The sequence below is a fragment of the Pelophylax lessonae genome (assembly GCF_965119305.1).
Source record: "Pelophylax lessonae genome assembly, chromosome: 2".
In the NCBI taxonomy this organism is placed as follows: Eukaryota; Metazoa; Chordata; class Amphibia; order Anura; family Ranidae; genus Pelophylax; species Pelophylax lessonae.
This window is the reverse complement of record NC_138769.1, coordinates 102,697,381-102,707,934: the sequence shown is the minus strand read 5'-3', so window position 1 is coordinate 102,707,934 and position 10,554 is coordinate 102,697,381. Positions and strand designations below refer to the sequence as shown.

Sequence of the window (10,554 nt, the reverse complement as noted above, 5' to 3'; positions counted from 1 at the left end):
GATGCACGTTCCGTGTCCCCCAAACAGAAACATTATATGTTCTGAAGAGTGACCGACCCTGATTTGTCACATTCATTTATATTACACATTGCTATAGAACTACAAATGTAATATATATGAAGATTTGGAGGATTATTATTAGTTTGTGACGTTACATTATAATTCATCGGCCTTTGTTGTCTTTCCAAACTGATTTTCGAACCCATTTCCTGAGCACAGAATGTTTGGGTGATGTAGACAGCAGAGGGATCTTTTTTTAAGGGTTTTTTTTTTTGTTTTTGTTACTCGTTGTGTAAAGATGTCCACAGACCATGAGATCCAGTTCTGGTTGCTGGTTCTGGGTTATGTGGTGAACAAAAAGAGAAAGCGTAGACGGGAGACGGTGAGGAATTACTGGGTGCACCCGCTGACCAGCCAGAGGTTCTCCAAGGGACAGTTTCACCTTCGTTATGGAGATCTGCGCACGTGTCCCAAGAGGTTCTTCAATTACTTCAAAATGTCCATCGGAACGTTCGATGAGCTGCTGGAGTACCTGAGACCGGCGCTCATACGGAGCGACACGCAGATGAGACTGGCCATATCCCCCGAGGAGCGGCTCTGCGTCACCATAAAGTATGTTGGTCGGGGTAGGAGGAATTCTATAAGATGGGATGTATGACAAGGAATACTAAATCTGCTTTAGGAACAAGTAGGTGGTTTTTAAAGTATAACTAAAGGCAAAACAGTTTCTTTTAGTTTTGGATAGAGTGCAGATGGATTAGAACCCCTGTCTGTTTTTATTACTGTCTTTGTCCCCGTTAGGGAGATTCCCCCTCTCTATTTGTCCTGTTTACCATTATTATTGAAAATAAAAGTAGAAGAAAATCCCAAATTTTGGGTTGTCCCCAGAAAAGTAATAGAGGGAAAATCTTCCAATGGGGACACTAGTTCTGGTGACCTGGGAGTCCCCAAGAGGTTCCCTTAATTTGCAGGGATTTCCTCTCACTTCCTGTTTGGTAATGGGACAGGACGTGAAGATAAATCTCCCCCAATGGGACACAGATGGCAAAAACAAACCTCACAGGTGTTATATCCTTCCCTTAGTCCAGTGATGGCAAACCTTGGCACCCCAGATGTTTTGAAACTACATTTCCCATGATGCTCAACTACATTGCAGAATGTGTGAGTATTATGGGAAATGTAGTTCCAAAACATCTGGAGTACCAAGGTTCGCCATCACTGCCTTAGTCTATCCAAAATAGAAAAAAAAAGTTTTGCCTATAGTTCTACTTTAAGGCTGGATTCACATATATGTGAATTAGATGTGGGTTTCCCCGCATCCAATTCGCATGACAGGCGAGTGTGACCAAATTAGAGCGTTTGTTACCCCAAAAAAATAAAGATGCTGTAGCTTTAAAGCTTATTATACAACACAGTGCTTGTGCTGTGTAATTTGGCACCCCATATTACCTGAAATTCCTGGCTGATCCTGCCAGTTTCTGCCCTCCCCCCTTGTAAACTGACCACAGTGTATCACGGCTGCTGAGCCCTGACACCTTGGTCAGTGTGTACATGCCTCCGTCATCCTCAGCTCCCCTGTGTCCTCCCCCTCCCTGCCTGTCAGTGAGTTAGTGACAGTGCCTATCCCCCCTCCTGTGCTTAAATAACTTTACAAATCTTATATAATCCTCTGTGTTTCATTATGCTTGGTTCTCCTGTCTATGTGTTTAAAAAAAAAAATGCAGTTTATACCTGTTTTCAGAGCGCCAAATGGCACTCACGTGACCAACCAGCTCTCTCTCTCTCCTCCCGACTGACGTCAGCAAGGGTATTTCGGCCCCGCCCACTGCAGCTGTCAGACGGGGAGAGGAGAGAGGCAGCGAGTCATGTGAGCACTGATCGGCGCTCTGAAAACAGGTATAAATGGCTTATAGACAGGAGAACCTAGCATAATGAAACAAAAGATTATATCAAGTTAGCAATCACTTGAAATTGTAACTGTTGCTTTTTCCTGCATATTATTTAGTGAAAGAGGGATAGAACCCTTGTTCACTTTGTATTGCTATCTGTATTTCCATTGGTGATCTCTTCTCACTTCCTGCTACAGTCACAATGTTGTCACCGGAACAGGAAGTGAGGGAACATTGCAGAGCAGAAATCCGGATGGGATCTAATTATAGCCTACTATAGCCAAAACAAAGATGCACTTAACCTCCCTGGCGGTATGATTCTGTCAGGAATTCTGTTCCAAAAGCGGTACAATTCTTTTCATGGAAATTTGGCGTTATGTATTATATGCCTATAATTCTTAGTAATTACTGACTTAAACCTGACCAAAACAAGTCTCTAGTAGACATCCCAGATGTGATAAATTTGAAACACAAACAAGTGAATTATAATCGAATCAATAATATTATTTTATTATTTAATATATAATATATATAATAAAATTATATTATTGATTAGATTATAATTCATGCGTTATATATTATATATATATGTGTGTATATATATATATATATATATATATATATATATATATATATATATATATATATGTGTGTGTATATACGCATGAATTATAATCGAATCAATAATATAATTTTATATATATATATATATATATATATGTGTGTGTGTGTATATAGGTATATATATATATATATATATATATATATATATATATATACATATGTATATATATATATATATATATATATATATGCATATATATAATATAAAATGTGTTATGTGTTTTGTGCAACGTTTTTTTTTTTTTTTTTTTACTTTCCCTCCCTAGTTCCGCTCCCATGCAGCATTGCTGCTGCAGGGAACGGAACTAGGAAGTCCTCAGACCGACAGACGAGCGGCGGAGATCTCACTGGCGGTCACAGCAATGAGAGCTCATCGCTGGATCGCCAGGATAAGGTAAGAGAAGCTCCGCTGCGCTGTCTGCACGCTCTGCCCATTGACCCCGAGCGTGACTCGGGGATACCGCTAATAGCAGAAAATTCCTACCCCGAGTCACGCTCGGGGATACCGCTAAGGCGGTTAAAGAGGAAGTAAACCCTCCTCTGTAACTTGTACCTATAGGTAAGTCTATAATAAGGCTTACCTATAGGTCCTGTAAATATCTCCTAAACATGTACCGTTTAGGAGATATTTACCTTACATGCAGCCAGTGAAGTCACTGGCGCATGCGCTCTGAAGGAACGGCCGCTGGTGCCATTCCTTCAGAGCCCTGTGACCGTCGGCTCCCGCGCGGGAGTGACGGCACCGCGGCTCCGGCCAATCAGATGGCCGGATGCCGCGATCCCAGAAGACGGGCGACTGGACATGTCGCCCGTCGTACAGGTAAGCGGGCGGCACGGCGGGGGCTCGTTCTAAGGTAAGTATTTCATAATGAGCTAGTATGCGATGCATACTAGCTCATTATGTGTTTCTCTTTCAGGTTGCAAAAAGAAAAAAATATTTTTTGGGGGTTTACAACCTCTTTAAAGTGGTATTGAAGTAAAAATTTTAACTTCACCCTACGGGTAAGCTTATAAAAAGTCAGGGGGGGGTGACTTCAGGGGCGACGTCAATAGACATCTGCGCATGAACCCACACAGATCTCTTTCAAGTGGCCCTCGAAGTCGGACTGAAATGCGGCTTTAAATCGTGCACGTTCAGGTGAAGTCGCACGATTTCAAATCCACATTCAATGTGAACGAGGGCTAAAACCTAGAAGCTGCACCTGATTCTGTGTGCACCAGTTTTAGTAAATCTCCCCCAAGGTGTCTATGCAGATACTAGCTTTCCTAAGGTTGTTATTTGAATGGCCATTGGTGAGCTTTCAGGTGGGTTACCGAGATAAAAGGGCAAATCTAATCTATCTAGGATTTAATACTGTGTGTTGGCAGCACACGGAGGAGTTGAGAAATAAAAATCTTTTGGCAGGTAAATCATCTCCAGTATATGTATTTAACCACTTCAACTCCGGAAGGTTTTACCCCCTTAATGACCAGGCCATTTTTTGTGATACGGCACTGCGTTGCTTTAACTGACAATTGCGTAGTCGTGCGACCATGTACCCAAATATAATTGATTTCCTCCCCCCCCCCCCCCCACAAATAGAGCTTTCTTTTGGTGGTATTTGATCACCTCTGCTGTTTTTTTATTTTTTTACACTATAAACAAACAAAAAAATATATAATTTTTTACTTTCTGCTATAAAACATTCCTAATGAATAAATGTAAAAAAAATCAACTTTTTTCATCAATTTAGGCCATTCTGGCTGTATTCTGCAACATATTTTTGGTAATAAAAATGCTAATAGGTGTATTTTGATTGGTTTGTGCAAACGTTACAGCATCTTCAAACTATGGGATACATTTAGAGTCGGTTAAGCGCCGGTTCACACTACCGCGACGCTACTTCGGGTGGCGACCTCCGAGGTCGCGGTGCGAGCAGCGTGCCGCGACCTTGGAGCGGCCGCCACGGACTTCATAACATTGAAGTCTATGGCGGTCGCCTCCTGGTCGCCCCAAAGAAGCTCCGGACCCTTTTTCTAGGTCGGAGCGACTTGTGTCGCTCCTATTAGAACGGGTCCGCAGCTTCCCTATGGGAGGTGACCAGGTCGCCCTAGTGTGAACCGGCACTCACACTATGGCGACACGACTTAATGAAGTTGCCGTGGCTTGCACCGGCTTCACATAATGGAAGTCAATGCAAGTCGCTCCGACTTCGGCCAAAAGAAGTGCAGGAACCTTTTTCTAAGTCGGAACGACTTGAGTCGCTCCTATTAGAACGGTTCCAATTGCACTGAATGGAGCACGACTTGTCAGGCGACCAAGTCACCTGACAAGTCGGAACAGTGTGAACCGGCACTTATGGACTTCTTATTTTTTTTTTTAAGTTGTTTTTACTAGTAATGGTGGTGATCAGTGATTTTTAGTGGGACTGCGACATTGCGGCTGACAAATCGGACACTAAGTGACACTTTTTGGGGACCAGTGACACCAATACAGTGATCAGTGCTAAAAAAAATGCACTGTTGCTGTATAAATGACACTGGCAGGGAAGGGGTTAATACTGGGGGGTGATCAAGGGTTTAAGGGTGCTCCTAGGGAATGCTTTCTAACTGTGTGAGGATGGATGTGCTAGAGGAAAAGAGAGATCTGTGATTCAGCTTAGCTGAAACACAAGATCTCTCTCCCTCTGTGACAGAACAGCCGCCCACCTTGTTTACAAAGGCAGACGGCCGTTCTGTAATTCCCCTGCACGATCGCGGGTGGCTCCTGCTGTATCTAATCATAGCGGGAGCGGCGCGCATGTGCCCCCGAGAGCCGGTGCACAAAATCGCGTACCTACAGCTGGGCCGCTCTGCCACAGTATACAGTATCTCATAAAAGTGAGTACACCCCTCACATTTTTTTGTCACATGTGACAACACTGAAGAAATGACACTTTGCTACAATGTAAAGTAGTGAGTGTACAGCTTGTATAACAGTGTATAGTTGCTGTCCCCTCAAAATAACTCAACACACAGCCATTAACCACTTAAGGACCGCCCGCCGCAGATTTACTATGGCAGGCTGGCCCTCCTGCGCGAGCTGACATAGCTCTACGTCGGTCGTGCACCTGCAGCTAGGGGGCAAACGCATGCCGGCGCGCTCCCGCCCCCATTCGGCAGCGGGGACTCCGATGCATGGGGCCGGCTGCTCCGATTGCCGCCGGGCACCCACGATCATTCCCCACTGAGAGAGGATAGTCAGCTATTGTAAACACAGCTGACGGTTCTTCTCTCTAGAATAATCACAGAGCACCTGTGATCCTTCTATATAGGAGGATAGCTCTAGCTGGATCCTGCGCAATAAACGCGGTATCATCTGTTCCGGAGGAAAGGCATAAATCAGGGAATACTCCTCCCAAGGAGTCACCAAAGCATCCACTCCGACTGCAAGGTCCCTGGTCCTGGACAAAAATTTCTTCAACTTGTTGAATCCAGATACCAACAAATGTACGTCTGGGACCCACCAGCGTAGGCAGATTGATTGAAAAATCTCAGGATGTAGGGACCATTCCCCTGGAAACATCTGTTGACAGCTCAAAAAATCTGTCTTACAGTTCTCTATTCCTGCTGTCAGGCATGGCACAAACTTCTCTGCCTGGGACAGGATGATATCCACCTCTTTCTGGGCTGACTGACTCCTTGTGCCTCCTTAAAGAGGAAGTAAACCCTCCTCTGCGAGTTGTACCTATAGGTAAGCCTATGATAAGGCTTACCTATAGGTACTGTAAATATCTCCTAAACATGTACCGTTTAGGAGATATTTACCTTACATGCAGCCAGTGACATCACTGGCGCATGCGCTCTGAAGGAACGGCCGCTCGTGCCGCTCCTTCAGAGTCCCATGCCGTGACTGTCGGCTCTCGCGCGCGTGCGTGACGTCACCGCGGCTCCGGCCAATCAGATGGCCAGATGCCGCGATCCCGGAAGACGGGCGACTGGACATGTCGCCCGTCATAGAGGTGAGTGAGCGGCACGGCGGGGGCTCGTTCTAAGGTAAGTATTGCATAATGAGCTAGTATGCGATGCATACTAGCTCATTATGTCTTTCTCTTGCAGGGTGAAAAAAAGAAAAAAAAATTCGAGTTTACAACCTCTTTAATGGTTGATATAAACCACGCCGTGGCATTATTGTATTGCACCCCGAAGCGACCCCGAAGTCTGGGCGTCCAGTTTTTCAAAGCCCGACTGATCGGATTTCCAGAATGTTGATGGGGAGATGTCTCTCTATTCAAGATCATTTTCCCTGGACAGTGGCTTCCTCCAGAACCGCTCCCCAGCTGGAGAGACTGGCCTCTGTAGTCACCACTTTTCAGGTCACTGGAAGAAAGGATTTCCCCTTTTCCAATTCAGACTCTGACGTACTCTTGGTACCAGAGACACGGACCAGTCCAGATACTGAACCCTTCTGGTCCATGTAGACAGAATGTTGTTCTGTAAGGGTCTGGCATGGAATTGAGCATAGCTCAACATCCACAGTCTCATGCACACATTGGTTTGCCACAGCTGATATCTTTCAGGTAATCAGCACAGGGTGAAAACAGTGTGTCAGAAAAACAAGCACAGAAATAATGCTTAACAAGATGTATTTTGCCTAGGCTTTAACATCTATAATCTCGTGCAGAGACTCACATGGCACTCGGTCTCTGGAATTTTTTTAAAGGGAACAGTGCAAAAAATATTTACAATCTGCAATTATGCCAGCAATTTTTACCTTCAAGGTTTGCTGTATATTTAAAATTGGACTTACCAGTCCTGATGCAGGATTCTGTATGAAGCAGGAATCCAATCTTCACCAATCATGGCGAGCTTTGTCTTGGAGACCTTCAAGGACTGGGTCCCCTTGTTTTAGAGGGGCCATGGCCTTGGACCTGTAGAGCACCCTGCCTTTGGGGTTTGGTATTCCAAGGGTCTGGATCCCAGGGTCCAGAGCTTAAAAAGGACAGCATTACAAGCAAGACCTCATATCTGCCTCCTGAGGCTCAGGTACCATGTTTTTAGTCTATTGACTGTTTAGGATGGTTCTGATAGCTAACCCCTTAGATTCAGTGATCTTTCATCGGGGTATGTAGCATAATCTTCTTTCTTCTTTAAAACATAAGAAATATGTGGAGCGACTCTCCACAGTGACCATCAACTTTAGACACTGGCAAAAAAACTGAGGCACTTCCTATGTGGGAGGGGTTATATAGGGAGACATCCTTTCTGATTGGGTACCAGTTCACCTGAAGGTGGCTATATAACCCATATGTTATGATTTAGGGCTCTGTGTCCCGTGATGTACGATACAGAAAAGTTTATCTTGGTCTCATTAGACCACAGGACATGATTCCAGTAATCCATGTCCTCAGTCTTCTTGTCTTCAGCAAACTGTTTGCAGGCTTTCTTGTGCATCATCTTTAGAAGAGGCTTCCTTCTGGGACGATAGCCATGCAGACCAATTTGATGCAGTGTGTGGCGCATGGTCTGAGCACTGACAGGCTGACCCCCCACCCCTTCAACCTCTGCAGCAATGCTGGCAGCACTCATACCTCTATTTCCCAAAGACTACCTCTGGATATGACACTGAGCATGTGCACTCAACTTCTTTGGTCGACCATGGCGAGGCCTGTTCTGAGTGGAACCTGTCCCGTTAAACCGCCGTATCTTCTTCTTATAGCCTAGACCATTTTTTTGTTGAGCAATAATTCTTTTTTTTTTTAGATCCTCAGAGAGTTCATTGCCATGAGGTAACATGTTGAACTTCCAGTGACCAGTATGAGAGAGTGAGAGCGATAACACCAAATTGAACACACCTGTTCCCTATTCACACCTGAGACCTTGTAACACTTAACGAGTCACATGACACCAGGGAGGGAAAATGGCTAATTGGGCCCAACTTGGACATTTTAACTTAGGGGTGTACTCACTTTTGTTGCCAGCGGTTTAGACATTAATGGCTGTGCTGAGTTATTTTAAGGGAACAGCAAATTTACACTGTTATACAAGCTGTACACTCACTACTTTACATTGTAGCAAAGTGTCATTTCTTCAGTGTTGTCACATGAAAAGATATAATAAAATATTTACAAAAAAGTGAGGGGTGTACGTACTTTTGTGAGGTACTGTATATGCAGTGGGTGGTCCAGAAGTAGTTGTTTGTATATATTTAGCTGGTTTCCCAGAGTTCAGCTTTCAAATGAGTAAGTGTATTCTCTTTGCTGGTTTATAGTCTGGTCTATTAACTGAAGATGTTATCCTTTGACAGATACCTGTCCACCGGACAAAGTTTCACCTCCCTGCATTTCCGATTTCTGATTGGAAAAGCCACCATCCGGTTAATCGTTCGGGAGACCTGCAAAGCGATATGTGACACTCTGTTTAAGATCTTTATGCCAGAGCCAACCAAAGAGAAATGGATGCAGATAGCTGAAGACTTCTATGCCACTACCAGCTTCCCGAACTGTGTTGGAGCTCTCGATGCCAAAGACATTCGGATGAAAATGCCACCGAATAGCGGGAAGAGGCACTGGGATGCCAGTAAACATTCTCTTGTATTGCTGGCCTTGGTGGACAGTAAGTACAATTTTATCACTATAGATGTCGGTGCTTATGGAGCCACAGGCTGCTGTAGTATTTTTAAAAAGTCTACCTTGGGTCGCAAGCTGAAAGAGGGCAAATTGAAGTTGCCGGAATACAGACCTTTGCCCAGCTCAAGTAGTGACCCCATGCCTTTTGTCTTTGTTGCCGACGAGGCCTTTGGACTATCGGAGAATATCTTGAGACCCTTTCCTACAAGGAACATAACCCCGATCCGCAAAGTCTTCAACTACAGGCTGATCCGTGCAAGAAGGATGATAGATGGTGCCTTTGGGATCTTGGCCAACAAATGGCGGGTCTTCTATTCTCCCATTCAGTTAGAAGCCAACTTTGTCCAGGACATCATAAAGGCCGCTTGTGTTCTGCATAATGTGGTGCTTCTAAGAGACGGTTTTGTGTTTGAGCACATCCTTAATAACCCGTTACATGACGTGTCATGGAGCACCGTCCGAGGGCCTGCTAGCGGCATGCTGGTCCGGAACACCTTTGCCGACTATTTTGTATCCCCTCAAGGAGAAATACCTTTTCAGCATGAAAAAGTTTAAACCACGAAATGCCCATAGACTGACAAAAAACATTACTTGATCCTGCACATGACTTGCTTGATTTATTACTTTATTGACATTTATTTGGAGGTTCTTCTGGAAAGAATTCTGTTCTGTATTTTACTGTCCTCGTGCTGTTAACATCCTTGAAAGAACCAAGGGCTGTGTAAAGTCTAAGCCATTATCTGAAATCATATGGATTGGTTGAGCTGCTACACATACTTAATTTTCATGTTTAAAAAAGTTACCATACTTTATTATCTGAAGGGAGTTTCTACTTAATTCATACGTCCCGTGTTGATTCCAAAAACATTACTTAAAGCAGAGTTCCAACCGCTTCTGTGCTTATTAAAAGGCAGCAGCTGCAAAAAGTGTAGCTGCTGACTTTTAATAAACACACACTCACCTGTCCCACGATCCAGTGATGCGGCCGTGTGAAGCCTCGGTTCTCTCCCACTGCTGTCCCTGGCGCGGCATCACTAGTGTGGGCACCCGGCTGTGACCGCTTGTGGCTTCACAGCCGGGTGCGCACTGCGCATGCGCGAGTCGCGCTGCATGTCCTGAATGGCCGGGCAATCTTCTGGGACATTTGACGTGTTCCAGAAGATTGCAGGGAGGAAGGATAGTAGAACTTAACGTTTTAAGCTGCCTAGGCAGCCCAAGCGGAAGTGGGAGCGGGTACCTGTCAAAACGAAGTACCTGCCCCCCCCCCCAAAAAAAATGACATATCAAATGTGGCATGTCAGGAGTCCTTAAAGCAGAACTTCCACTATTGGGTGGAACTCCGCTTTAAAGTGCACCTTTACCCTAAACAAAGTCTCATATTGCCCACCCTCTCCCATTTGGATTTTTTTTTTTCGTAACAAAATAATGCTTGTGTAACCCTGATTCCCCCCCTC

At 44.7% G+C, this 10,554-nt stretch overlaps 1 protein-coding gene across 1 annotated transcript; it reads left to right on the top strand.

Annotated features, from left to right (window-relative positions):
* The first annotated feature begins 274 nt into the window (after positions 1–274).
* On the top strand, positions 275–9,885 carry LOC309545646 (uncharacterized protein). The gene is made up of 2 exons (XM_082244909.1): positions 275–612; positions 8,779–9,885. The coding sequence occupies exons 1-2, from the start codon at positions 299–301 to the stop codon at positions 9,653–9,655; spliced, it is 1,191 nt and encodes a 396-aa protein (XP_082101035.1). The 5' UTR covers positions 275–298; the 3' UTR covers positions 9,656–9,885.
* Positions 9,886–10,554: the final 669 nt, after the last annotated feature.

What these genes read in the sequence shown, in the direction of transcription:
- LOC309545646 (XM_082244909.1), top strand. Translation starts at nt 299, where the DNA reads ATGTCCACAGACCATGAGATCCAGTTCTGGTTGCTGGTTCTGGGTTAT. An exon ending in CGGCTCTGCGTCACCATAAA is followed by an intron (nt 613 to 8,778) that starts GTATGTTGGTCG and finishes ATCCTTTGACAG; the next exon opens with ATACCTGTCCACCGGACAAA.